The 27,940-nt window shown below is 44.5% G+C and overlaps 1 protein-coding gene and 1 long non-coding RNA gene across 2 annotated transcripts in view; one reads left to right on the top strand and one right to left on the bottom strand.

The window, feature by feature from the left end:
* LOC132470079 (uncharacterized) overlaps window positions 1-27,940 on the bottom strand; it is a 222,202-nt gene that overhangs the window by 9,729 nt on the left and 184,533 nt on the right. The window lies entirely within an intron of this gene.
* On the top strand, window positions 21,423-27,191 carry LOC132470250 (uncharacterized). Its single transcript, XM_060068621.1, has 2 exons — window positions 21,423-24,098; window positions 24,965-27,191. The coding sequence occupies exons 1-2, from the start codon at window positions 22,218-22,220 to the stop codon at window positions 25,370-25,372; spliced, it is 2,289 nt and encodes a 762-aa protein (XP_059924604.1). The 5' UTR covers window positions 21,423-22,217; the 3' UTR covers window positions 25,373-27,191.

The following is a 27,940-nucleotide window of genomic DNA, read 5'->3' as shown; positions in this document are numbered from 1 at the left end:
AACAATGACTCTCCCTCCGCACACACACATGAACATGTGGAAAATGTATACGCACACCGAACCAAAGAAATACTCGCCCAATGAGCGTCAACAGACGCCACACTACGCCACATCTGCCCGAGCGTTTTTACTTTTATTTTATCATTATCATAAATTAGCCTAATCTGAGGAGAAATCTATGCCATAAACAGAAATATGATGGGTCTTTATTACACGGGTCTTCTCAATGCCGTGGAACGCTCCGTTCACTTGCATGGGTCCGGGGATATCTCGGGATTGGTTTCTTTATTAATCGAATGGGAAATGCAATAGGTCTATTTTAGGACCGAATCACCGTTGAACTTGTTTCTAATGACATTTCTAGCGAGAAATATACTTTTTACTTGCATAATCTTTAGTCAGTGATTACGTCTGATCTTTAGTTTTATAGTTATTAGGAAGATTTTATCGGCTCGCTCGCATGTTTCAATGACGTCAGGTTGCTAAGGACGCTGCTTTCGCTAAACTAGCACACACACACACACACACACACACACACACACACACACACACACACACACACACACACACACACACACACACACACACACACACACACACACACACACACACACAATGCATTTCGCTGCAGATATTCCCTCAATTATTATTACTTTCAAAACGTTGGCCAAGGTGGAATATCCTTTTTATTTGGGCTGCTTCTAAGACATTTTGGGTGGATTTTGAACGGTATGTGGGCGGGACGTTTTTTGCAGGACCTGGCAACCCTGCGCTGTTGCCAGGGGTGCTGAAATGCTCCGGAACAGATCTGGATCCACTATGGCCAAAAGACTTGTATGCCCCCCCCCCCCCCCTTAAATAAATTCTATGGCAGAATAAAGAATAAATTCATGCATTATCATTCAACTTGAACATGTGTTTTTACAGTATAGCGTGGTGGAGGGCTGACGTATGTTGCCCAACCCGGAAGTGAGCGTCGCCCTGGTTTCCCTTGACAAAAAGCCAACGGGTTTTTCCATTGGATTTTGGATTATTGCAGAAAAATTGGCATCTTTGAAGCACCTCCTCAAAAACTGAAAATAAATAAATAAATAAAAAGATCTGTGCTCCAAAGAACGAAATGTAAACCAATGCATTCTGAATAATAATAATAATAATAATAATAATACATTTAATTTAGAGGCACCTTTCAAGACACCCAAGGTCACTTTACAGAGCATATAGTCATCATTCAAAACTATGTAAAACAGACTAGGAATAAAAGAAAAACAGAGGTTAAACATGAAGAATAATAATAATTAATAACACTCAAAGACGCCTACAGTGAAGGGGGGACCTCACTAACCACCACCAATGAGTAGCACCCACTTGGGTGATGAATGGGAGTGTTTCTCCGATTTTTCCATGCTACACAGAACGAAATGTAAACCCATGCAAATAAAGACTTCATGTTCATAATCATTTAAATATCATTAATCTCCTGAGTGTGTCGAGTGGTATTCTATTTTTTTCAACGGGGCTGCATCCAGTCACTTGACCGTCATGGTTGCTATGGTGGTTGCTATCGACCGCCCCCTCTAATCCTTACATGGTTCTAAAAACCACGCGGCAAAGGAGCTGCCGTCCATTGTGTTGTTTTTGTCGTAAACTAGGGTCAGATGGTTAAAAAATAGACAGATATTCCAAGGTATCCTTAAAAGGCAGCTTGGATGTTTTTATTTTGTGCAGTTTAGACTTCTTCTATAACCTATTTTTGAAAGCAAAACACCAAGCTCATTGATTTAACGAGGCAGGGTTATTTGAAACAATTTATTGAATAAATATTTATGAGAGGTCATTCCTTCTCCTGAGTTTGCTTCCTATTTATGTCTAGTGTACACCCCTACTGTCAACAAGCATCACCCCCCCCCCCCCCCCCCCCCTCCCCATATGGATTTGGAGAATTGCTGCCACGTCCCGGTGGTGGAGGTATCATATATATGAAAGAGGGCATTCAATTATACTACAATGATCAATTAGGAGGCCGAAGCCCTAAAGGAAGTGATGCAATAGGTGACTGAGTCGACAACATTTAAGTAAGCCTTGGGGTCTATTATATATCAAAGGGGGTCTCAAAGGACGCATATACGCTTCAACCTGTGGCTTACAGGAAATGACTCAGCAAGTGCTCCATCTTGTTGCACCCACCCAGCGGCTCGCTTGCAAGATTTTGGCCTGAAGTTCTTCCCAGACCTACACCGTAGCCATCCAACCTGCATATCGGAGAATCAGGCCTCTCTTTAATAATGACAAAAAGTTATGAGAGGAATACACATGAACTTTTGTTGTCTCATAAGCGGCGTGGTGTCGGCTGCTTTTGACCTTTTGACCCCAGACTTCTGAGGGAATAGCTGAATCAATTCATTAGTCAATCAGAAGTATGTAAATATCTTCCCGGTGTCGTAAGAGGGCGAACAAGGTGTCCTTCAACATCTACGCTTCCAGGCGATTGCAATGGTGCCACACATGAGCATATTCGAACATGTTTAATGGTAGAAATTAGCTGTCGAAATTGGAGGCCTTAATCAATAATGAGCAGCTATTGATTTACTTTCCGATAGAAATTTGTGACAAATGACATATTATTTAGCATCTACACGTTGAGCTGAGTCCAATGACACCAAGCATGACACTCTAGCAAATGTATTTTACATGGTACATATGGTCTAGGACATGATCTCGGTGTGGCAAGAGGGCAAGCTTGATCTCATTGGACTCAGCTTAACGCGTAGATGCTAAATAACATGTAATTTGTCAAGAATCTCCATCGGGAAGCAAATCTATAGCTGGTCATTATTGATAAAGGCCCCCAAAATCGACAGCTAATTACTACCCCGAAACATATTCAAATATGATCATGTGTGGCACTGTTGCAATTGCCTCGAAACGTAGATGTCAAAGGACACCTTGTTTGCCCCCTTACGCCTCCGGGAAGATATTTTCATACTTCTAATGGATTGATTCATATTTTAAGGTTCTCGGAGTGAGACTTTAGGCGGCTGCAGCAGAAGTGTTGAGATGAAAGATGATATCAAGACATTTATAGAATATTCCGATTCACATTATGATTCTTCGTCATAACTATCCGACCAAACATCCTTCACATTCACTGAGCGAAGATTATGAAAGTCCAGGCCCCCACTTCCTGCACTCGGGTTCCGACTGGGCCAAGTTTCGGGCAGGAAGGGCCCTCCGGGTCCGACCGGGCCAAGTTTCGGTGCGGGGGTCCCAGTTAGGCCCTAGAATAAGGTATTCAAATTTCAGGGCGGTACGACCTTCCTATCTCAAAAACTGTTTTTCCACCACATTCTGGACCATTAGGTCTTGCAGGCAACACTTCTGAGGGGCTTTGTCCAAATGACAGTCCATTTGGGAAAACTTTTTTTCTCTAAGGGCTACAATTCCAAATCTCGGATATGTCGTTCTCTGGGCCCCGGGAAATGTGTGTAAACATTTCAGTATCCCTAGCTATCTCGAAAAGGCTGGAAAAGGGGCGTAACCTCCATCAGTACAGTAAATGTACATAAGACAGAGGTTAGTTTCTAGTCCCCATTTTTTGTGGGATGGATGTGTACATTTGTGGCTTAAGGTGCGTAGACACAGCTGGCCTGTGGCCACGTTTTTGAAGTCTGGGGTCAAAAGGTCAAAAGGAGCCGGCACCACGCCGCTTATGAGGTAACAAAAAGTTCATGTGTATTTCTCTCATAACTTTTTGTCACTATTAAAGAGAGGCCTGATTCTAAGATATGCATGTTGGATGGCTAGGGTGTAGGTCTGGGAAGAACTTCAGGCCAAAATCATACAAGCAAGCCGCTGGGTGCAGGTGCAACGAGATGGAGGGGGGCCTGGACTTTCATAATCTTCGCTCGGTGAATGTGAAGGATGTTTGGTCGGATAGTTATGACGAAGAATCATAATGTGAATCGGAATATTCTATAAATGTCTTGATATCATCTTTCGTCTCAACACTTCTGCTGCAGCCGCCTAAAGTCTCATTCCGAGAACCTTAAAATATGAATCAATCCATTAAAAGTATGAAAATATCTTCCCGGAGGCGTAAGGGGGCAAACAAGGTGTCCTTTGACATCTACGTTTCGAGGCGATTGCAACAGTGCCACACATGATCATATTTGAATATGTTTCGGGGTAGTAATTAGCTGTCGATTTTGGGGGCCTTTATCAATAATGACCAGCTATAGATTTGCTTCCCGATGGAGATTCTTGACAAATTACATGTTATTTAGCATCTACACGTTAAGCTGAGTCCAATGAGATCAAGCTTGCCCTCTTGCCACACCGAGATCATGTCCTAGACCATATGTACCATGTAAAATACATTTGCTAGAGTGTCATGCTTGGTGTCATTGGACTCAGCTCAACGTGTAGATGCTAAATAATATGTCATTTGTCACAAATTTTTATCGGAAAGTAAATCAATAGCTGCTCATTATTGATTAAGGCCTCCAATTTCGACAGCTAATTACTACCATTAAACATGTTCGAATATGCTCATGTGTGGCACCATTGCAATCGCCTGGAAGCGTAGACGTTGAAGGACACCTTGTTCGCCCTCTTACGACACCGGGAAGATATTTACATACTTCTGATTGACTAATGAATTGATGCAGCTATTCCCTCAGAAGTCTGGGGTAAAAAGGTCAAAAGCAGCCGGCACCACGCCGCTTATGAGACAACAAAAGTTTATGTGTATTCCTCTCATAACTTTTCGTCATTATTAAAGAGAGGCCTGATTCTCCGATATGCAGGTTGGATGGCTACGGTGTAGGTCTGGGAAGAACTTCAGGCCAAAATCTTGCAAGCGAGCCGCTGGGTGGGTGCAACAAGATGGAGCACTTGCTGAGTCATTTCCTGTAAGCCACAGGTTGAAGCGTATATGCGTCCTTTGAGACCCCCTTTGATATATAAGAGACCCCAAGGCTTACTTATATGTTGTCGACTCAGTCACCTATTGCATCACTTCCTTTAGGGCTTCGGCCTCCTAATTGATCATTGTAGTATAATTGAATGCCCTCTTTCATATATATGATACCTCCACCACCGGGACGTGGCAGCAATTCTCCAAATCCATATGGGGAGGGAGGGGGGGGCCGGGGCCAGGGCCGGATTAACCAATGGGTTTTATGGGCACGTGCCCAGGGCCCCGCCCAGCCAGAGGGCCCAAGACTCTTCCGATTTTTATTATTATTATTATTTTATTTTTTTTCGGGCGGGCCCCTTAAGTTGCGAATGAGTCAATATCAGCGCACGCCGGTTGCCTCGGTTTCAATTAGAAACGTTTACCAAGTATCCCCTGTTTGAGTGTAGCGGAATGTACTGTACAGGCTGTAAACTACACTGTTTCTCTAAAAATCAGTTTGATCGATGAAATACTGTGTTCATTGGTGTTTTCATTAACACATATTAATGTATATTGTACATCATCATCATGTAAAGTAAAGATCTCTGCGCCTTCACTTTACATTCATGTTGTGTGTCAGATGGTGTGTTTGTTTAGGGGGGAATTTAATACGGTTGCACTGACATTTTATCAATGGGTATGGTATGAACTTACTCCCGCCAAATCTCCGCAACGTATTTACTACTGTTCCGCTGGTGCAACATAGTTACATGCCCCCACCCCTTTTCTCTCTCACGTTGCTAACATTAACGGCAAAACTTAACAAACTTAGTGCAAACATGAGTGAAAGAAGTGGATGGAGCAAACGAAAAAAGAAAAGAGAAAAAGAAGAAAAGAATGCGTCAATGCTAAGGAGCCTGCCATCAATAAACACCTTTTTTACACGACAGAATACTTCTGTGGTGGTTGAGCAAGATGTCAGACTACAAGACCAAACTGTTAGCCAAGAGGCCAGAATGGACTTTAACTGCAGCTCTCCACCGCCGCCACCACCTGAGGAGCCTATCTGCAGCTCGCTCCCCTCTTCTGACGATAACTGCTCTCAGCCTCAGCCTAAAACATGGATGTACACAGAAACTGATCCGGCTATATGGGGGACGATAACAGAGGAAGCTCGCGGCGTTCTGATTGACAGGGGGCTTGCAGCGTTCCAGAATCGTGGGAAAAAGTATCCCGCATCAGTCCGCGATGGGGGCTTGGGAGGTAGGGTTCGCTCGCTCACGAATGACATCTTTGAGTGTGCTCTCCACAATGGCGAGAAAGTTACAAGAGAGTGGTTAGTGTACTCGCCTTCCACTGGAAATGTATTCTGCTTTCCATGCATGCTATTTTCTCTGAAAAAGAACCAATTAGTTTCTGGTTTCTCGGATTGGAAACACCCTGAACGTCTTCTTGACCATGAAAAGAGCTGCCAGCATTCAGAATGCATGTTAACGTTCCATCACCGCTCTGTCACTGGTGGCAAGGGGGCCATAAATGCAGAACTGGTGCAGCAGCTAGAGGGTGAGAAACGATATTGGCGAGAGGTTTTGAAACGGGTGATTGCAGTGATCCAGTTCCTCTCTGAACGTGGACTAGCCTTTCGGGGGGATAACGAGTTACTTGGCTCGCCACACAATGGCAATTTCTTAGGCATGTTGGAGGTCATCTCTAAATTTGATCCATTTTTAGCTGAGCATATTAGCAAATATGGGCAGAAGGGTAGGGGCATTGTGTCTTACCTGTCCTCCACTACGTGCGAGGACTTAATTCAGCAAATGGGCGAAAAACTCAAAGCCACTATAGCTGCAGAGATACGAGAGGCAAAGTATTTCTCTGTGATTGTGGATTCTACTCCTGATCTCTCACACACTGACCAGCTGACCTTCGTCTTTAGGTTTGTCAGTAAAGAGGGCAGCGTAGTCGAACGATTCCTTGGCTTTGAGCCAATTGAGAGTCACACAGGGGAAAGTCTGGCTGACACTGTACTAGCTATGGTTGATAGTCTAAACGTAGACCTCGCTAATTGTCGAGGTCAGGCCTACGATAATGCCAGTAACATGTCGGGGCGTTATAATGGGCTGCAAGCTCATTTAAAAAACAAAAATCCTTTAATCCATTACATACCATGTGCAGCACACTCACTCAATTTGGTGGGCACAAATACTGTAGATGACTGCTGCCCAGTTGCAAGTAGTTTTTTTGATCTATTACAGTCCCTGTACGCATTTTGTGCAGCTTCCACACATAGATGGGCCCGTTTTTTCAAGAACGCGGACATTAAGGTTGACTCGACGCTGAAATCACTTTCATCCACTCGATGGAGTGCTCGTGCAGATTCATCCAAGGCACTTTGTGGAAATTATGCACAGATTAGGGCCATACTTAAGTGTATGTCAGATGACATGGGTGAGAATCGTAAAACACGGGATGAGGCAGCTGCTTTGTGGTCGAAGTTAGGCAGTCTTGACATGGCATTCATGGCGCAGTTTTGGAACTGTATTTTAAGCAGATTCAAAGTCACAAGTGAGTCATTGCAAAGGGTTGACATAGATCTGATGACAGCTATACGCCTTCTGGACTCTTTACGATCATGGGTTATGTCACTTCGCGACCAATTTCACCAATTTGAAAACTCTGCAAAGACCATTCCCGATGTGTGCCAGTCATATAGAGATGAACTGCATCGTAGCAAAAAGCGCAAAGTTTTTTCTGACGAAAGCACACGACACGAAATAACACTGACAGGCCAAGAGCAATATCAGGTAGCAACATTCAATGTCATAATTGACAAACTGGTTAGCTGCCTGGGGCACAGAATGGACGCATATCGGGATGTTTTGGACAAATTGAAGGTGCTCTTTATGGAAACTGACAATTTGACCAGTATCCGTGAACAGGCAGAAGTGCTCTGCATGTCATACCCATCTGATTTAGATGTCGACTTGGCCAATGAAATAATCCAGTTCAGAAGCTTCATACAAAACGAACAGGATAAGTCTCCTCAAAAGCTTTTGAAGATGATCTTAAAACATGGTCTGCAATCAACTTTCCCAAGCGTTTTTATAGCTCTCCGTATTTTTTTGACCCTGCCTGTGACAAATTGTGAAGGGGAACGATCATTTTCACATCTGGCCAGAATTAAAAATGAGCTTAGAACGACACAGACGCAACAGCGCCTCAGCGCGCTGTCACTCATGGCCATCGAGACGGAGCTACTCAGGAGCCTGGAATTCGATGAAGTTATCACTGACTTTGCTAATAGGAGAGCCCGTAAGAAGTTTTTCTAACAGGTGCGTCTGGGAGGGAGACATAAACATATATATATTATTTCTCATTTAATGTTACATATTTGTATTCAGACTTATTTCTGTTTACTAACTTCCACGTGTAATGTATTGCCATTCATTATATAGACATACCCTGGCGGAGAGGAGTACTAGTTTAAGGATCAAGATGAAAGAGAGGACAGAAGTGGGGAAATCAGAAAGACAGACAACCAGACCGTGATAGTGGATCCTGAGTGAAGAAAGGAGACCAAGGGATGATGCCAGTCACATTAAAAAACTCTATGTTCATATGTTCATTCAGCAAATCATAAGTTAATAGGGCTAGGCTAGTATAAACTGAATAAACAAATCGAATAAACAAATAATTAAAGTATTTCATTTTGATGGTGATGGTTTTAGCATATCATTTAGCTTTGTTAAATGTTTCTTTGTCTTACAATAGGCCTAATCATTAATAATAAAACACACCTGCCACAGCACTGTTTTTTTTTCCGGGGGGGGGGGGGGGGGGGGGCATCCAACATTTGTGCCCAGGGTCCTGTGACTGCTTAATCCGGGCCTGGGGGGGGGGGGCTGATGCTTGTTGACAGTAGGGGTGTACACTAGACATAAATAGGAAGCAAACTCAGGAGAAGGAATGACCTCTCATAAATATTTATTCAATAAATTGTTTCAAATAACCCTGCCTCGTTAAATCAATGAGCTTGGTGTTTTGCTTTCAAAAATAGGTTATAAAAGAAGTCTAAACTGCACAAAATAAAAACATCCAAGCTGCCTTTTAAGGATACCTTGGAATATCTGTCTATTTTTTAACCATCTGACCCTAGTTTACGACAAAAACAACACAATGGACGGCAGCTCCTTTCCCGCGTGGTTTTTAGAACCATGTAAGGATTAGAGGGGGCGGTCGATAGCAACCACCATAGCAACCATGACGGTCAAGTGACTGGATGCAGCCCCGTTGAAAAAAATAGAATACCACTCGACACACTCAGGAGATTAATGATATTTAAATGATTATGAACATGAAGTCTTTATTTGCATGGGTTTACATTTCGTTCTGTGTAGCATGGAAAAATCGGAGAAACACTCCCATTCATCACCCAAGTGGGTGCTACTCATTGGTGGTGGTTAGTGAGGTCCCCCCTTCACTGTAGGCGTCTTTGAGTGTTATTAATTATTATTATTATCCATGTTTAACCTCTGTTTTTCTTTTATTCCTAGTCTGTTTTACATAGTTTTGAATGATGACTATATGCTCTGTAAAGTGACCTTGGGTGTCTTGAAAGGCGCCTCTAAATTAAATGTATTATTATTATTATTATTCAGAATGCATTGGTTTACATTTCGTTCTTTGGAGCACAGATCTTTTTATTTATTTATTTATTTTCAGTTTTTGAGGAGGTGCTTCAAAGATGCTAATTTTTCTGCAATAATCCAAAATCCAATGGAAAAACCCGTTGGCTTTTTGTCAAGGGAAACCAGGGCGACGCTCACTTCCGGGTTGGGCAACATACGTCAGCCCTCCACCACGCTATACTGTAAAAACACATGTTCAAGTTGAATGATAATGTATGAATTTATTCTTTATTCTGCCATAGAATTTATTTAAGGGGGGGGGGGGGGGGGGGGCATACAAGTCTTTTGGCCATAGTGGATCCAGATCCGGAATCCAGTGGATTCCGGAGCATTTCAGCACCCCTGGCAACAGCGCAGGGTTGCCAGGTCCTGCAAAAAACGTCCCGCCCACATACCGTTCAAAATCCACCCAAAATGTCCTAGAAGCAGCCCAAATAAAAAGGATATTCCACCTTGGCCAACGTTTTGAAAGTAATAATAATTGAGGGAATATCTGCAGCGAAATGCATTGTGTGTGTGTGTGTGTGTGTGTGTGTGTGTGTGTGTGTGTGTGTGTGTGTGTGTGTGTGTGTGTGTGTGTGTGTGTGTGTGATATCCCGAGATATCCCCGGACCCATGCAAGTGAACGGAGCGTTCCACGGCATTGAGAAGACCCGTGTAATAAAGACCCATAATATTTCTGTTTATGGCATAGATTTCTCCTCAGATTAGGCTAATTTATGATAATGATAAAATAAAAGTAAAAACGCTCGGGCAGAGAATCTAAACACTGACTGGAACTACTTAGCAGGTGTCTGTAGCCTATATCAGGAGATAATACACACCCTGCAGCCAATCAGAATACGAGTATTTCCCCAGACTGTGGTATAAACAATAAACAAGAGTGTAATTCCCTCTAACTGTACGTCCACACCAGGAGCGACCGTCGCTGCGAATTTTCGCTGCGAATTTTTCTGTTCGCTTTGGTCGCTCAAGTCGCTCATGATCCGACGTACAATTCAATTATGCAGACGCATTTAAAGGAGCCGTATGCGTTTAGTAGGCCCTACAGACAGCCATATCAAATATTGAACTCTCCCATACACCTTGGCCATATTGCCGAGACGGTTTTGCTTGTTCGATAAAGTGCTTCGACAACAAGTAGGACAGTGATTCCCCCCAATATAAAAATCCTAAAATGTAGGCTAATTACAACCGAGAACAAAAAACCCTGCGTGCTGTAGTAGTTGAAATATGTTTCACTGATCTGGATCTGCAAATCATGATCTGCACTCATTCGTCGCTTTCAAAACAAATAGACGTTAGCGCACATGGCTAATTTGCATACGTGCACAGGACTGGTTAGCTCCGCAAGGCAAATAATGGAACATATCTATCTATCTAGGTCTTTCTGTCTATCTATCTATCAACGCGTGTCTAGTTTTAATGTGATGTATTGTGTGTATGTCCAGTCAGACTTGTTCTGTGTGGTCTTGTAGGCTACTGTCCTGTGTGGGACGAACCACCTAAATGGATTCCCGACGATTTGTGTCGTTTGGTATTAATAAAGACTTGACTATCTATCTATCTAGACTATTTAATTAAAAATTATTCACCTCAGGCTCCGTGAATAGTGGGGAATAGAGGGATAAAAGACAAGAGATATATCCCTTTTCATTTATCCCTCGTCTTGTCGATTAGTTTGTTTATGTGACGGTTTTGTTTAAAGCATGCTACACGCGATTGGTTGGTTAGATTGGTGGCATGTAGAGCAAATTATAATGATTCCCGCTTAAATACGAACGTTCTAGATGTAGCCTATAAATTCTCCAGCTTATCATCACTTGATATCCAAACCACTATGGCGTTTCGATCTCTGAACTGAAAAAGGGTGGGTTCGTACAACACCGGGTGCCCAGTTACAGCCGCGATTAATACTTCAGCCGACATTTTGTTCAGTGAGTGAATAAAGGTAGGTAGGAACCAAAGTGCCTGCCGATGTTCCCTGGGATCCACGCAAGCGAAGAGCGTCTACATTCCGATTGGCTGTCAGTGTTTGGTCGCTGAAGCGAATAATAGTCATTTGCATAAAGTTAAAAAGTTTTCAACTTCTTTTTGACGCTCTGGTCGCTCAACTTTGGCCGCTGGTAGCGTTGGTCGCTTTGGTCGCTTTGGTCGCTCTTGCCCATAGAAAGTGAATGACTTCCGGCGATTTGGTCGCTCAATTCGCTTCTGGTGTGGACGGACAGTAACAGCATTCGGTAGACACCAATGGTTTCCTTTGACGGGTTTTATTGTAGCCTTTTACTCCAACTCCACCGTGAAAACTATAGATGAATACATACACAGTACAACAGTAATCACGGCATAGGCTTTACATAAAATCATAAATTACACGGCACACAAAGAGCCAAACAAGCAAAACAAAATACAGGGAAACAACAAAAAACATACCTCGTTGGCTGCATGCTATTTACAGGGACTTTGAAACTAGATTCTTTTCGGCGATGCGTATCACAAGCTGTTCACCTTCTCTCATGCCGCATCTCTAACTGACTAACTGAAACATCAGTTAGTCATTAGTCTAAAACATCAGCCTTACAAGTGACGTCATTCAACAAACTATTTGAATACAATTTTAAACCCGAATAACGAACACAATTATTGAATTACTAATATAAACAAAAATGAATTTCCTTATGTCTTATAATATGAAAATAATAATTTAATTACAGAAACCTTTTAATGATGACAGTTACACTCCCACCAAATCACACAAACCAGTAATGTGGGATTTCTCTAAACTAAATATTTTTGTCAAACTTTAATATACAAACTTTAATAGTTCTGGTTTTAAAAATTAACAGCAAGTCAACCCTTCCTCATGAAATGTCAAGCAAACATTAACACTCTAGTCTGCCTCAAGCAGAGTAACAACCTTATGTATTGGTCTCTCAAGAAACACAGTTTTAACTGTGGGTTTCCCCTTTTTGTCAAATGTGGTGTTGCTAAACAACAATCTTAGCTTTCTGACTTTACTGTCTAACCCTGGATAGACTTCTGTGACACGGGCTAACTTCCACTCATTGCGTGGTGCCAGATCATCTTGTAGAAGGACAATGTCGTTGACCTTTGAGTCTCTTCTCTTCTTTTGCCATTTTTGTCTTGGTTGCAAGCTCAATAGGTATTCTTTCTTCCAACGAACCCAAAACTCATTGGCCAAATACTGGACTCGACGCCACCTCTTCTTTTGAGCTCTTTACGTCCTTCCTTAACATAGATCGGTCCAAAACAGTCTATGCCGGAGTAAGTGAAAGGTGGTGCTGCCTCCATCCTATCCTGTGGTAAGTCACCCATTTTCTGTTCTTCAGTACGCCTTCTGTACTTTCTACACTTAACACATCTGAATAGGTGTGATGAGACTGCACTGGAACATCCAATGATCCACCATCCATTAGCTCGCAGTTCGTTTATCGTCATTCCACGTCCATGATGATAAACCTTCTCATGAAAGTGCTTGATGAGTAAAGCTGATATGTGACCTTTACTAGGGAGTATAGCCGGATGCTTCACGTGTGGATGTAACGTGGCTTGACTGAGACGTCCTCCCACCCTTAGAATACCTTCTGCATCCAAGAATGGACTCAACTTGTACAGCTTACTGTCTTTGGACATGAGAACTTCTCCCTTTGCTTCCAAGCGCTTTATCTCATCTGAGAATGCTTGTTCTTGAACTAGTTTGACGATTGTTTGTTCTGCTTCTTCCCTTTCTTCTAGGCTTGTGCTTTCGTTCGTTCTTTGCTTCAGACCTTTGTGTTCCTTGACTTTCCGCTTCAATCTGGCAACTGCTCTTACTGCTCTTTTCCAATCAGAGAACTTCTGTAGGCGATCCAATAATGATCTGTCTTCTTTTGTCTGAGTGTTACACACTAGAGCCTTGCGAAGTTCAGGATCGTCTTCCTTTATCTCTTCTACCTTGCACGGCAATGGCATCTCATAATGACCAGTGTCATTCTGTGTGATGGTTTTGCTCAACTTTGACAGAAATTTGAGATCTTCTTGGGAGACAGGATCATCTTCTTGTGTTCTCTCTGAGAAATCTGTTTCTAAGACTCTGATGATGTCTGAAGGGGAAATTTCCTTGACTTTGGTACGGCTCACATAATGCACTTCAGTTCGGAGGTTGACCGAGGGCTCCAAAGTTGGTGTTACTTCTCTCACTATTATGTGATGGCTCATTCCAATGTTGTCACCGTAGTCCACATAGAGATTCCCGTGGCCAATAATGCTCCATCCAAGGTCTGTACGCTGTGCATAAGGATGGTTATCCTTGCCAGGAACAACTTCCCTTGGAAGTAAGGCTTGTGAGCAGTTGTACCCAATGAGCAAACCTACTTCACAGTCTTGCAGAGGTGCAATCTCTCCTTGAAGGTGCTCTAAATGGGACCAGGACTTGGCGGTTTCATCAGTTGGTATGTGAGTTCTGTTGGCTGGAATAAATTCCCGGGTGTAGACTGGTGGTAGGGCAATCTTCTTACCAGAGAAAAACCCTCGAACTTGGAGGTGGTTCACTTTTTGAGAGCTTACTACTGTTGTTTTTGAGCTCATTGTAGAAAGTTTCAGATTGACTTGTTCTTTGTTACTTCCAAGGCTTCCACTACTTCACTCAAGGCGAAGGTTGTGTCGCTTTGCAAATCCAACAGAGCATATACAAGGATTTCTCGTGCTGGTTGGGTTGTTGCTGAAAGCCAAACAGGAATTATTGCCGCTGTTTGCATGTTCGGTTCATGAAATAGCACTCTGTTGGCAGTAGCAGCGGTGAATACCCCTTGGTGTTGTGTTGATTGAGTACTTTCATTGTTCCACTCTTGACTTGGTCTGGGCTTTTCGTTACTTGGATTTCTTTCAGTGCGTGGTTGTGTTTGTTGCTCTTTAGATCGCTCCTCATGCAGACAGGTTGGATGTCGCTTGGAGCACACGTCGCAAACACTCCTACTGTTGCAGCTCTTTGAGTGGTGACCTAACTTCAGACAACCAAAGCACAGATTTTCAGCTTGAATAAATTTGATTCGATCTGAAATTGGTTTATCCCTGAAGTTCCTGCATTTGTGCAAAGTATGTCCGTTCTTCTTACAGAAAAGACACATCATGATGACAAACCTTTCATTCGAACTTGTGGTCAGTGTCTTTGCTCCGACACTGTGTTGTCTTTGGGACTTTTCAGGCTCAGCTTGTTTCAGTGACTGCAGTGAAGTAACAGGGTTACAGGCGATTTTTACTTCCCTTGTCAGAAATTTTACGAACTGGCTGAATGAAGGGAATTGGTTTCTATCCTCTTCTTCATCAACAACCTTCCGGTTCCATCCTGCTGTTAACCAATCTGGTAACTTTGAAAGAATTCTCCTGTTTTCATTACAGTCATTCAATATTTCCAGTGCTTTTATATGGACCATGGCAGCCTCGCAACTTCGTAGAAAATCTACAAACTCTCTGAGTTCAAAGTTGTCTTTAGATCCTATCTTGGGCCATGCTTGTAGCTTGTCTCTGTAAGCCATTGCAACTGTGAATGGGTTTCCATATCGCTCTTCCAGAATCTTCCATGCACTAGCGTAGGCCGACTCAGTTCCAAGTAGGAAATAGCCATCGATTGCTTTCTTAGCTAGTCCACTTACGTACTGACGGAGGTAGTATATTTTCTCCTTATCTTCAATGTTCTTGTGGCCAATAAGTGTTTGAAATGAAAGTTTCCAGTCGTTGTACTTCAGTGGATCCCCGCTGAATATTGAAGGTTCAGGGATGGGAACTCTGTTAGCGCTCAGAGCATCTGCTAGCACCTTGACAAGCTCTGCTGTACTTTCATTTAAGCCGGTACTCGCACTTTGTATGGGAGACTTTTGCATGGACACACGATTTGAAGGTGGAATAACTGGGTTGTCTGCTACCAGTTGCTGTCCCAATGTGTCCATTTGCTCTTCTTCTGCGGCCCTTGGTTGATCATACACCTGCATTCTGGCTCTTGCTGCATTGAGATTCTTGACTGCCTCCAACTTCTGCACTTTTCTCCTCTTTTCTTCCAGAGCTCTAAGAAGAGCTCCATGCTCCTCTTCTAGCTGGGCTTTGATTTTTATTTCCTCTGCCTCTCGCTCTAAGCTGCGCTTAACAATTGCTGCCTGTTCATCAGATATCTTCCTTTTAACTTCTGCTTCTAGACACTGTATTTCCTGCTGTTCCTTTTCTTGTTCTTTTAACACTTTCAGAACAGCTTCGCTTGCGGCAGCCTCTGCAGCAGCTTCTTGGCGTTTTATAGAGGACCTGGAGGAGTTGATTGAGGGAACTTTTAACTCAGTGGTGAAAGAACCTGACTTAGAGGAGCTTGTACCAAAGAGAGAGCCTGCTTCTGGCCATTTGACTTCTTCTGCTTCCTTGGCTTCTCCATCGAGTCGACTTGAGGCTTTGCTTACAATAAAGTTGGAGATCTCTACACACAGATCCACTTTTCTGCGCGTGTCTTGATCCGGAGTTGAGACATTGCGCAGCTCATCATAAATTAGCTGGACATCTGCTGAAAAACCTGCGATATCACCAATGATATCCTTGAGCAACTCTTCAGATAGACGGTCCTTTAATTGTGACAATGACTTCTTGGCTAATTTTGCTTGTGTTTTCCATTTATCATAAGTGTAGTTAAATTTTTGTTGAAGCCCTTTACATTTTTCTTCTTGCATTTCTTTGCCTTTTTCTGTGAGAGATCTGATTCTTGAACTTTGTCTTAGCTTTGGCGCTTCATCATGCTGGGCTTCAGGAAGGCCTACTTCAGGTTTATCTTGGGAGTCTAAGCTATGAACTGTTGACTCACTTGGCTCTGTCATTGGTTAAATCACTTATTTAAGTTGACTCACTTGGCTCTGTCATTGTTTAAATCACTTATTTAAGTTGACTCACTTTTGAAAATAAAGCGTGAATGTAAACATCACTTTAGTTGTGTATATCTTGCCATAAATCAAATAACTTTGGAGGTCACCCTTAAATGCAAACAATATGTAAACCTCTATAAATTACCCAAAGCATCAAATGCAGAATAAAACTTTGATGTAGCTACAACACACTCTTAGTTGAAACACAAAAATTCAATGAGAACTGTAGTTGCCCTTTAACTTTGTCACTTAAATGCTTCCATACAGCATAAGAAAAAACATTCACTTAACACAGCTCTTATTCACAGTAAATAATAACCAAATCCTATACAAAAGCATTAATTTTCTTAGATCACTCTTAACTTAGTGTCAAAATTATTTTCTGCCTTTGCATTGAAGATTTAGCTCTTTTATATCTGCGTATCTCTTCTTTCCTCTGCGCATGTGAACAGCGCGTGCTTGTCACTCATCTGTCAGTTAGAGATGTCCGTTGATCGCGGCTCCGTGTGCCTTAACGGTCACTCATCTGTCAGTTAGAGATGTCCGTTGATCGCGGCTCCGTGTGCCTTAACGGTCCTCATCTGTCAGTTAGAGATGTCCGTTGATCGCGGCTCCGTATCCTTTTCTTGCGCTCCTTCGTTGAACTGCCACTCGCGTCGATGAACAGTCCGAGTTTTCACTGTAATTCCCTCTAACAGCATTCGGTAGACACCAATGGTTTCCTTTGACGGGTTTTATTGTAGCCTTTTACTCCAACTCCACCGTGAAAACTATAGATGAATACATACACAGTACAACAGTAATCACGGCATAAGCTTTACATAAAATCATAAATTACACGGCACACAAAGAGCCAAACAAGCAAAACAAAATACAGGGAAACAACAAAAAACATACCTCGTTGGCTGCATGCTATTTACAGGGACTTTGAAACTAGATTCTTTTCGGCGATGCGTATCACAAGCTGTTCACCTTCTCTCATGCCGCATCTCTAACTGACTAACTGAAACATCAGTTAGTCATTAGTCTAAAACATCAGCCTTACAAGTGACGTCATTCAACAAACTATTTGAATACAATTTTAAACCCGAATAACGAACACAATTATTGAATTACTAATATAAACAAAAATGAATTTCCTTATGTCTTATAACATGAAAATAATAATTTAATTACAGAAACCTTTTAATGATGACAGTTACAAAGAGTTATAATCAACCCCTACGCATCAATATTAATGATAACCCATTATTATACGGTATGACTTCTAGATGTCACGTCCGCTCGCGACACAGGATTTGCGAGGCATCGACGCGGACTTCCATTCACATAGCCAAAAACAAGACAATAGATCTATGGCTAGATCAAAACATCAAGACATACAATTCAGATTAAGATTAAGCAGCTACCCTTTTTTCTTTTGCGGTTTGCCTGAGCAGCGCACCTGCATTTAATAGCCTATATCCGTGAATTGTCACAATTTCTCAGAATCAAAGGTGAAAGTAGAAACGGGTGGCCTAAAGCTGTCATATTGTTCACAATTTTTAACAATAAATGTACTGTACGGAGCTCCTTAAGGGACATTAGGGAGAACGCTCCTGCACAGAACCTTAGTTTGGAAGTCGTGCTGGTGACACGACAAATACTTCCAATTGAAATACATGGGTTTGAAATTTGTGCTTTAAAACACGAAAATTTTGAAAATACATGATCCTGAACACGTTTCAATAGATTAAATAACGTGACAGTGTCACGACTTTTCGTGAGACCGGGTTGCGAATTCTCAGTGGTCCACTATATAGGGCACTATATAGTGGACTAAAAATAGGGTACATACGATGTACCCTACATGTTACCCCCGTATACCACAATGCAATGCGGTCGTGTTTTCCCGGAGGAGAAGAAGAAGCCGAATAACCGCGAAAACAAATACATTTAATGATGGAGTCTCCGGCTTTCGTTTAGAAATGTCAACAATTTATTTGGGATTTAACATATAATATTTAACATTCAAATTTAATTAAACAAGGAAATGTAACATTCAACATCAATACAACCTCCAGCTTTCGTCGTGAGTGCCCGGTTTGTTTACATGATGTGGGCGCATCTGTCTGCGTCACACAAATACCCGGCGCATTTACTGACGCAAATGACGTTTAGAACTGTTCAGCGTAGTGTCCGAATTCTCGTTCCCTATTCCCTATATAGTGCACTATATCATGTACACTATATTGGGAATAGGGAACGAGTGTATAGGGAACGATTTCGAACACAGCTCAGGAGAGGTAGAGGAGAGGGTGAGACAGGTAGACAGACAGGTAGGCAGGTAGAATGACAGATCGACAGGTAGGCAGACAGACAGACAGGCAGACAAGGATGCAGGTAGAATTACAGATAGACAGATATAAAGGCAGACAGATAGGGATGCAGGTAGACAAGTCAGAAAGTAGGTAGACAGACAGGTGGACTGTCAGACAGGTAATAATACCGGACCATCTGTTTGGGCTTTTGGTTTTGGTGTCCACCTAACTTAGTTGATCCTGACAAGACAGACCATAATGAACACTCCTGCTAAAAACAAAGACCATAATAAAAATGCAAACATGGGTGTGGGCATTTATAGCTGAAGGAAACAAACACAGAAGGCTAGTAAATGTTCACTTAGGGGTTTAGTTCAGTGAAAGTCATGTCCAGATCAGGGAGCTGGGTTGGGTTTAGGTTCTTTGAAAAGATAATTGTGCCAACGCAGTGTGTGTGCAATATGCTTCAGTAACCATGGAGAATTGTGTGTAAGTGAATCATCAAGATTGTTGTTGACCAGGGAACAAACATGTTCTTATTGGTTGTTCTGGCATGGTGCGTGTACGGAGATCGGAAACAGAGCCAGATATTCAGTGTGTCTCAGAGCAGACGTGCTATCTTCCGCAGGGTCTGTGGTGAAGGTGGAGCGCAAGGGGTCAGCATTTGTCCAGAGGAGCTTTGAAGAGTTCCACAAACTGCACTGCAAACTGCGGCTCATCTGCCGAGGTACATCCGTGCTGTTCTCATTCTCTCTTAGGTCAGTATAAAAACACTTGGTAGCTCAATCCTTCTATTTCTGTCCCGCTTCTCCCTCCCTAGTTTCCCCAGCCGTTTTGTGATTGGCCGCTCGCGAGGAGACTCCATGGCTGACCGGAGGAAAGATGAACTGAATGGTTACGTGTGGCATCTGGTCCACACCGCTCCTGAGGTCGCCAAGGTCAGTCCATGAACACCAAGGAGTGGGATTTAACCATGTTAGTGGTTAAATCCCCTCAAAAGAGAATCAAATAGTTTGATTCTCTTTTGAACTTGTGACCACACTTGTATTGCAAACTAGGGATGTTTGAGTCAAAGAGTTCAGTAACTACCTCATATACTGGTGGAAGTCATAAACAAGAGAAAAAATACATTTCAGAAAACCTTTATTTATTTAGCTGCCACTGACACTTGCTGACGATTCACACAAAGTGAACAAATGATCTCCCAACGATTGACTTTTGGCATGATCGTACAGAGGGTGGATAATCCTGGTACATAAGGCACACTGTAGCCTAACCTGGCCCAGCAAGGTCCCGCTTCAAACCACTGGGGAAAAAAAAACACAGCCCCCTGGTGGTATGTAGGCTGTATAGCTACTGAGGCATGCAGACTACCACCACACACCTCCTGTTCCCTACCCCAGCAGAGTGCAACAGAGTCCCATCTAATGCAGACGGTCAAGAGGCCCCCTCATTTGGGAGTGCATGTTTTTCCATCTCTTTTCAGAGCTGGAATACTTTTCAGCCATTCATATCTATGTACGGATTTACAGAATGGCCTGAGACACAGTTACACAACCCTCCACTTACATTTGTAAACAGTTCTAGCGAAAGAATGGTCCATACAAACCTTCCAGGCGGAACAAACACTTTGGAACTGTGTGTGTGTGTGTGTGTGTGTGTGTGTGTGTGTGTGTGTGTGTGTGTGTGTGTGTATGTCGGGCGAAGAGTATCTTGCAGTTTCACTTTGACTCAGTTTTTTTTGGACTCTGGCTCCTCCCTGAGAAAGGTCATATCAGCGTGGAACTCACTCACACACGCAGGGTGGGGCGGGGTGCAGTATCATGCTCAGGCAGCCCTGGCCCCGCGCCAGCGCCACTGACTCCCCTCATGTTTCTCAAGCTGTGTAAGACATCTGCAGTTACTGTAACGGGACTCCTGAGAAATTATGTCCAAGTCTAATTTACACACACCGAGTGGCTTGAACTCAGAGCTTTGAAATGATATATCTCATGTATTATTGAATTTCTGTATTTGTATGGATTTCCTGCAAAGGAATAACATTGCAGCACATCTTGAGCCTTCAAAACACTTGTGGACCTAACCAGTATTGACTGGACCAGTAACCAGTTACTAGTGTTGATGTTTTAGAGGCAATACAGTGTTGGAAAACAGAGTTGTATTCTGTGTCAATCAACAATATTAAAATATATGCACCGTGTGTGTATTAATTCGCACACTTTTCTGTGTAGACCTCGATGTGGTTAGAAAATGTTGAATGTTTCAACTCTTTTCTTCTACACCTTTTTCCGCACACTGCCGAGAGACGGGAGACCAGGAAACCCGCGGCCTCGTCTCGGGCTGCGTTGTCTCGGGCTGCATCATGTTCTGGTTTGGGGTTCGCGAAGGGATTGCCGCAATACAGAACATGCAATACATCATATAAAAAAAATAAATAATAATAATAATAATAATGCATGTATTATCCATGCATTCATTTAGGAAAATGAAGTAATGTCCTCTTTGCAGACAATCGCATACTTAAACTCACAGATTTCTAAATAAACGATTTTAAAACCTTGACCTACGCTTCGTTGTGTAACCCGCACATGAAGGACACGGGTCCACGTCCAACGCGTGCCTGAAGATAGCAGTTTATTGACGCTCCCTAGCAGAGACTTCGTGAATCTGCCGGGTATTTGTGGACGCTCCCTAGACTTTCTGATGAAATCCTCACTCACCGACTGAGACACTTTACGCTGGGGTTAGAATCTTACATTTAACCGCTTTAAAACCTTACCTTTCAACATTTTAACGCCTTACATCTTAACAATTTAACACGTCGGGCTTCGGTCGTCGGGAGTGGTGGAGTATCGAGGTCTGGACCGACCGTGAAGGACGTGGATCGCTTCCCTTCGGTAGAGAAGGCTAGCACGGGCTAGCAGTGCTAACACGTTAGCTTCAGAGCTAAAGCTAAGACCCGGACACTCGGGGAGACTCGGCGGCGTTTTCTTCTTCCGCAGACGGCATGTCTGTGTCGTCTTTGTCGGACATGTGTTTCTCCGAAGGCCACATGTCGTCGAGCAACGACCTTCCTTTGGACCCGCACGACGTTCCTGATCTTATGAAGCTCCACCGCCGCCGCCAGGAGCAGGAGGTTCCCGGGCTTCTGGGGGGGTCTGGTCCCACGGGGAGCCGGTGTGTCTGCCGGTCCGTGTAACACCGCCTGGACACCCACAGCCCTAGAGGGGTCCTCATCGGACAACTAGTGCTCGGCCTGGGGTCACATTCGAGCCCCCCGGCTGATCCACACAGATCGGTCAAATAGCCTCAGTCTCCTGACAGCTGTCAAGTTGCCTTTCTAATACTGACAGCAGCATCGCCACGACTATATATTAACATTTTAAACGTTGTGGAGTATTATCTAAATGTTGTGTTTTTTCTTGTTGGAGTTTTAAAGATGTCCAGAGCCGAACTCTCCGAGACCCGGGCCTCGGCGGGTCTGTCCCCCAGCGGGCACCGAGGGGCTTCACCCCGTGAGGATAAGCAGGACACACCATGGACTAACGCGTTCTCCGTGGTCTCAAGGCCCGCACTTTCTCTACTGCATAAGTATTTACCCGGGTTACTTCATACTCGCTCCTTGACGGACAGTGTTCCCGATTGGGTCGTCGAAGAAGACCTGAACCCGGGCTCAGAAGTCCCGTGTTTGAGAAGTTTGGGCGACCTAAAGCAGTCACCTGAGCGCGTTCCCCTGCCGGGCGACGCAGGGAGACTCCTCCAACCAGGAGGCCATGGTAACCTGATGTGGATGACGGAAGAATCGCTTTCAGAATTAGGATTTAAAGACGGTGGTGACAGAGAACATATCAAGGATTTTTTCAGAAACCGTGGTCCTGTTTTGTTGAACGCAACATCCTCCGCGGAGGCGCCGGGCTCCCTGCTCCAGAGCGACTGGAGGGGTCACACCTGGTGGGGTGAGTTCTGGGGAACCGACCTGTCTAAACTGTCTCTGGGCCGAGGGGAGGGCCTGTGCGCCGCGCATTGTTCTCTCCCAGCGGTTGGTACAAAAGCCACCGTTGCCCAGACAACGGCTCTGTTTGTACCGTTCATTTGGGAGTCGATGGCAAGCGAAAATGCTGGACACTCACGCAACACACAGCAAGCGGAGGACAATGGTAGTCTCGAAAGCCCACAACCAGAAACTCTCAAGTGTTCAGAGGGCCCTGTGCAGGAGCTCAGCACCAAGGGAGCCAACATCAGCACAGGATCTGCCGCAGCGTTCGGTGAGGTGGCGGTTCTGACCCCTGAACAAGATAACGGTTATTCCAGTCTGGAAGAAGGTCATGTGTTATGCCAACTTCACACGGCTGGTTCAGCGGCAGAGCTTCAGGTAGAGGGCCACACCGCCATAGAGGAGCCGGAGACCTCTGAGCCCGCTATGAGGCCATCCCCAACAGCTGACAGGGTGGAGGAAGAGGGGGCAGGAGAAGGAACATGTGACATTGGTGGCAGTAAAGAAGATGGTAGTGGGGATACGCCACCTCAGGATGGATCATCTGCAGCTGCCGATACGCTAAGTTCCCCCTGCTGCCAGAACCGAGCCATCGCCTTCATCATGGGCAGTCCCTGTAGTGATGATGAGGATACCGCTGACAGCCTGTCAGGCAGCGAGGCCAGTGACCGTGACGACGGCTTTGACAGCGAGGGTTCCTCTGAGATCTCAGAATCTGACAGCGAAGATTCAAATTCGGACAACGGAGTGGATTCGGAGGCGGACCGCTTGTGGGACTCTCTGTGCCGACCTCGGGACCCGTACAACCTCCACCACTTCACCGCCCCGACCACCACCGCGCCGTGGCCCGTCCCCTCCTCCGGCGCCGCCGCCCTCTCCTCAGACTCCTCCCCGGACTCCTCACCGGACTCGTCCCTGGCCCGGGGCCCGGCCCCCACCGGCTCGCTGGCCCTCTCCGTGTCCCCGCCGGCGGCCCAGCAGTCCGACTCGTGGGACGACTCCACCTCGGCCAGCGAGGCGGAGGACACAGAGGGCCTGCTGAGCTACTTCACCTCCTCCTCAGACCCCTACAGCCCCTGGAACTTCCAGGCCCCTGTCGGAACGGCGCGGCCGCGGCCTGAGCTGCTGACAGCGGAGGGGGGCCGCCAGGAGACGAAGGAGTCCCTGAAGAGGCCTACTCGCTCGGCCCCCCAGGGGGCAGCCGCCTCATCGCCCCCCCGCTACCGCAGAGAGGAGGCCGAGGACCGCCTGGACAGCGGGTTCTCTGAACCCGTTGCGCCCCCCAACCCGTCGGTCACGTCCCGGAGTGGTGGGGTCTATAAGAAGGTGAGCAAGGTTAGGAGGCTTTAATCTGGTCCTACACTAACGCTTACTAAGGATAAAGGCTTTAATCTGGTCCTAACCCTTACTAAAGTCAGTCAGGCTAAAGGCTATATTCTGGTCCTAACCCTTACTAAAGTCAGTCAGGCTAAAGGCTATAATCTGGTCAAAACCCTTACTAAAATCAGTCAGACTAGGGGCTTTAGCCTGTTCCTACAGTAACCCTTACTAAAGTCAGTAAAACAAAGTACTTTAATCTGGTCCTACAATAAATCTTACTAAGGTCAGTAAGGATAAGGGCTTTATTGTGGTCCTACAATAACCCTTACTACGTCAGCATGCACCAATACATTCAAATATGTTCAGAAAGTGGTTGAGTGCGTGGTGTTCATTACAGACCCAGCCACCGGAGATAAGACCTCTATGGTCCGGTATCTGCTGTGGAGGCTGATGAACTATGAGTCTACACAGAGATAAACCTCTAAAGTCAACAGTCAGTGGTGGAGCTCTATGGAGATTTATAACGGGCACGCGTCTATGTCCCTGCTCTCTTTCTCCCTCATTGACCCGTTCAGCAGACCGCCAGGGTCTGGTCCACCTCAATGGTTCCTCACTCACCCAGTTGAGTCATATCCCATGTGTGTGTCAGTGTGAGGCGAGTAGGCAGCAGAAGGAGATGGTATACGAGGATGTGACATTTGAAACGCTGAGGTTTAAAATCATGAACTTGTGCCAAGTAAGAGGGCACCACAGGTCAAAGGTCAGCTTTCACTGGGGAAAGGGAGCAGAGGGCCATGCCTTAGGCAGCGCGTGTTTTTGTATTTTGCACCGGTTTTGTAATCTTGTATTTGACTCCTTGTCCGCCCGGTCAGGTCCGCTTCTGTGAGGAGGTGGAGGAGTTCGTCACCAGCAGCCGCGAGGAGGAGGACCGGCGCGGCCAGTGGGAGGAGCTAGCCCGTGACCGCTGTCGCTTCTGGCGCCGCTGCCTGGACGTGGAGCAGAGCATCGCCTATTGCCTGGAGCCTGAACACCGCTCCCTGGTGTTCCAGCACCGTCAGGCTCCACCTGCAGAGCCCCCCTCCTCCCTTGAGCCTGAACCCCGATCCCTGGTGTACCAGCACCGTCAGGCACCACCTGCAGAGCTCAGCTCCCTCCTGGTCTATCAGCACCGTCAGGCACCACCTGCAGAGCCTGAACACCGCTCCCTGGCCTACCAGTACCTTCAGACACCACCTGCAGAGCTCACCGCAACCACGGACGACTCAAACGCTGACACTTAATCCCCACGTCCTTCTGTAACATGCGTTATTCTGCAGGCGTCGCCGGAGAGACTTTGAGGGGGAGGTCCTGTTGTTTGCCAGAACCTGAGCACAGACGTGGGAGCAGCTGGTTGGTGGGCCGCTGCTCAGGACTGCTGGCTTTGGGCTGTTTGTGGTACTAGAGAGGGGGCATGCAGCACCGTCTAAGTGTCCGCTCTGGTTTGATTTGCAGCTGTTATAAAATGTGTTTCTTGGTGGTGTGAGTATTTAACGTGAATCAGGGCAGGTAAATAATTGTTGAAATGCTTCTGTGCGTCCTCCCTCTCTTTGCCAGTGACATCGGGTCAAGCTCAACGCTGATTGGCTATCGTGGCTAAGTGTCACGCGTAGGCGCATCAAAAGTTACATTATTTGAACTCTGCGTGTTGGTGCGTTGGGCGCGTTTAAAATGCATAACGTGCGTAACGCGTTCAGTGTGGCCGCACCTTAAGGGCTTCATGAGTGTTTCTAATGTGAGGGGAAACACACGCCAAAGCACCCCTGCTGCTTCAACTAAAACCACAACTGGAAATGGTTTTGCTCAACAAAGAAAAAGTCAACAGATCACACACAAAAATAACCCCAGGTTGCTTCTGTTAAGTATTTAAGAAAGTTTAAAGTCCCTCAGTGTTCAGTGTAAGGTTGCCCTATTTCACTGGTGATTCCCCAGTTGGAAGCAAAGCAGGTCAGCAGTGACGAAACATCGGTTAGGAGTTGCAGGGAACTCAAAGCATATTGCATCACTAATGATAGAAAATATTAAGGAATTTGTATATTTAATTTAGCTGTCACGACTCCTTTTAATGCCAAAGAAAGCTCATGCGGTTCAGATCGTCCACCAAGCATGAGAAGTAATGTTCTGTCTGACGCACCAACTGGTATTTCTTAAAGATGAGGATGGTTCAGATCGTCCACCAAGCATGAGAAGTATTGTTCTCTCTGACACCAAGTTGTTTCTTAAAGGTGATTGTTCAGATTGTCCACCAAGCATGAGAAGTATTGTTCTCTCTCTGACACCAACTGGTGTTTCTCAAAGGTGAAGAGGTGGGTTCATGTGCTCATGTTCAAATGGGTCCAGCAAAAACCTCCATGCATATATATTTCTATAATCAATTTAAAAAAAATCTGTCAAATATGCTTATTTTGATTCAAAAAGCGTTAAGCAAGCTTGACTTGTCTGCTCCGAACAACCAAAAGGTATTTGTAATGAAGCAGTGGAATCTGTCCCTGGCATCTGCCTTGTACTGAGAGTTTAAATGTCACTTTGACTTGCAAGTTGTCAACACTAAAGCAACAATCCAAACTAATTATTAATTAGTGTTTATCCTGTTGGCTTTCTGTCACTGTCGTCTCCATCCAACACTGAGAAAACCACAGCAGCTGGTGACTTTGTACTGGTTGATCTTAAATCAAGAGAACATTTTATAGAAAAAACTTTGGCAAAAAGGCAGTAAGAGATACTACTTTTTTTACTTTTCACTTGATGACACCACCTTGCCTACTGTGGAATAATTTGCTCTACATGTCACTTTGTTTCATTATATCAATAGGACCACTGTACAACTATCTCACAATGAGCACTTGGACTTGAAGGTTAAAGTCATGTATTGATCAGCAACATCTCCAGGAAGTTGGACTGAGAAACGAGGGGAACATTATACTGTTGGTAATTTAATCAGTGGATTTTACAAATGCAATTTTATTTTTGTATCTAATTTGTTGGGTCAATATTTCTGCTATACAACCATTCTGAAAGCATTTAAATTACTATTGAAATAAATATTTAATGAATCAATAACAACCGTCGTGGTTCTTTTCTTAACATTTAGGGCTTCATGGAACATGTTTTATATTCAGTGGTATGGAACTGAAAGTGTATGTCTAAATAGTGGCCTAAGGTGGCGCTACAGCATCAAGATGTATTGGTGATGTTTATTTAATACCTGTGTTGTCCACTAGAGGTCAGAGTTTACCCGAGAGATGAAGACACTGGCAGAGATCCAGCAATAAAACCTATGAGGTTCTCATCTGAACGGTTCTTCAGCCGTCCGATCCAAACAGAAGATAAAGGTAAAAAAGGCATATAATGAGGAACCTGCAGTTCACTTGTCATAACGCCACATTATATATATATATATATATATATATATATATATATATATATATATATATATATATATATATATATATAGGCCTATATATAAAATGACCTGCGGTTCTACATGGCGGAACCACAATACCCTATAGTGTGGAATAAGCCCACCAAACTCTTGAACGAGCCTACATTGATCAAAATCGATTGTTTAATTGATACATTGATAATCAAAATCCTGAGTATAAATGAAGCCCATGTCCCATTCATAGTCACCACGGTGTGAGGGAAACAGCCCGTCCCGCTCAGATTGCGGGCGGCGAGAAGCCGCTAAGGTGCGGATGAATAAGAACCAAAACACTAGAACGATCGCAGCTCTATCGGATCGGATCGGACCGTGTGGTATCGCTCGTAACTAGCTGGCCTGCATCTCTTTTTTAACAGATTCCACGGGAAAG

Source organism: Gadus macrocephalus, chromosome 13, assembly GCF_031168955.1.
Source record: "Gadus macrocephalus chromosome 13, ASM3116895v1".
Lineage (NCBI taxonomy): Eukaryota > Metazoa > Chordata > Actinopteri > Gadiformes > Gadidae > Gadus > Gadus macrocephalus.
Note: the sequence above shows the minus strand (reverse complement) of the source record. Positions and strands in the feature narration are given on the sequence as shown.

Bases quoted from the DNA above. Each gene is read 5' to 3' on its own strand.
- LOC132470250 (XM_060068621.1), top strand. From the start codon at position 22,218: ATGTCCAGAGCCGAACTCTCCGAGACCCGGGCCTCGGCGGGTCTGTCC. The intron at 24,099-24,964 runs GTGAGCAAGGTT...CCGCCCGGTCAG, and splicing joins GTGGTGGGGTCTATAAGAAG to GTCCGCTTCTGTGAGGAGGT.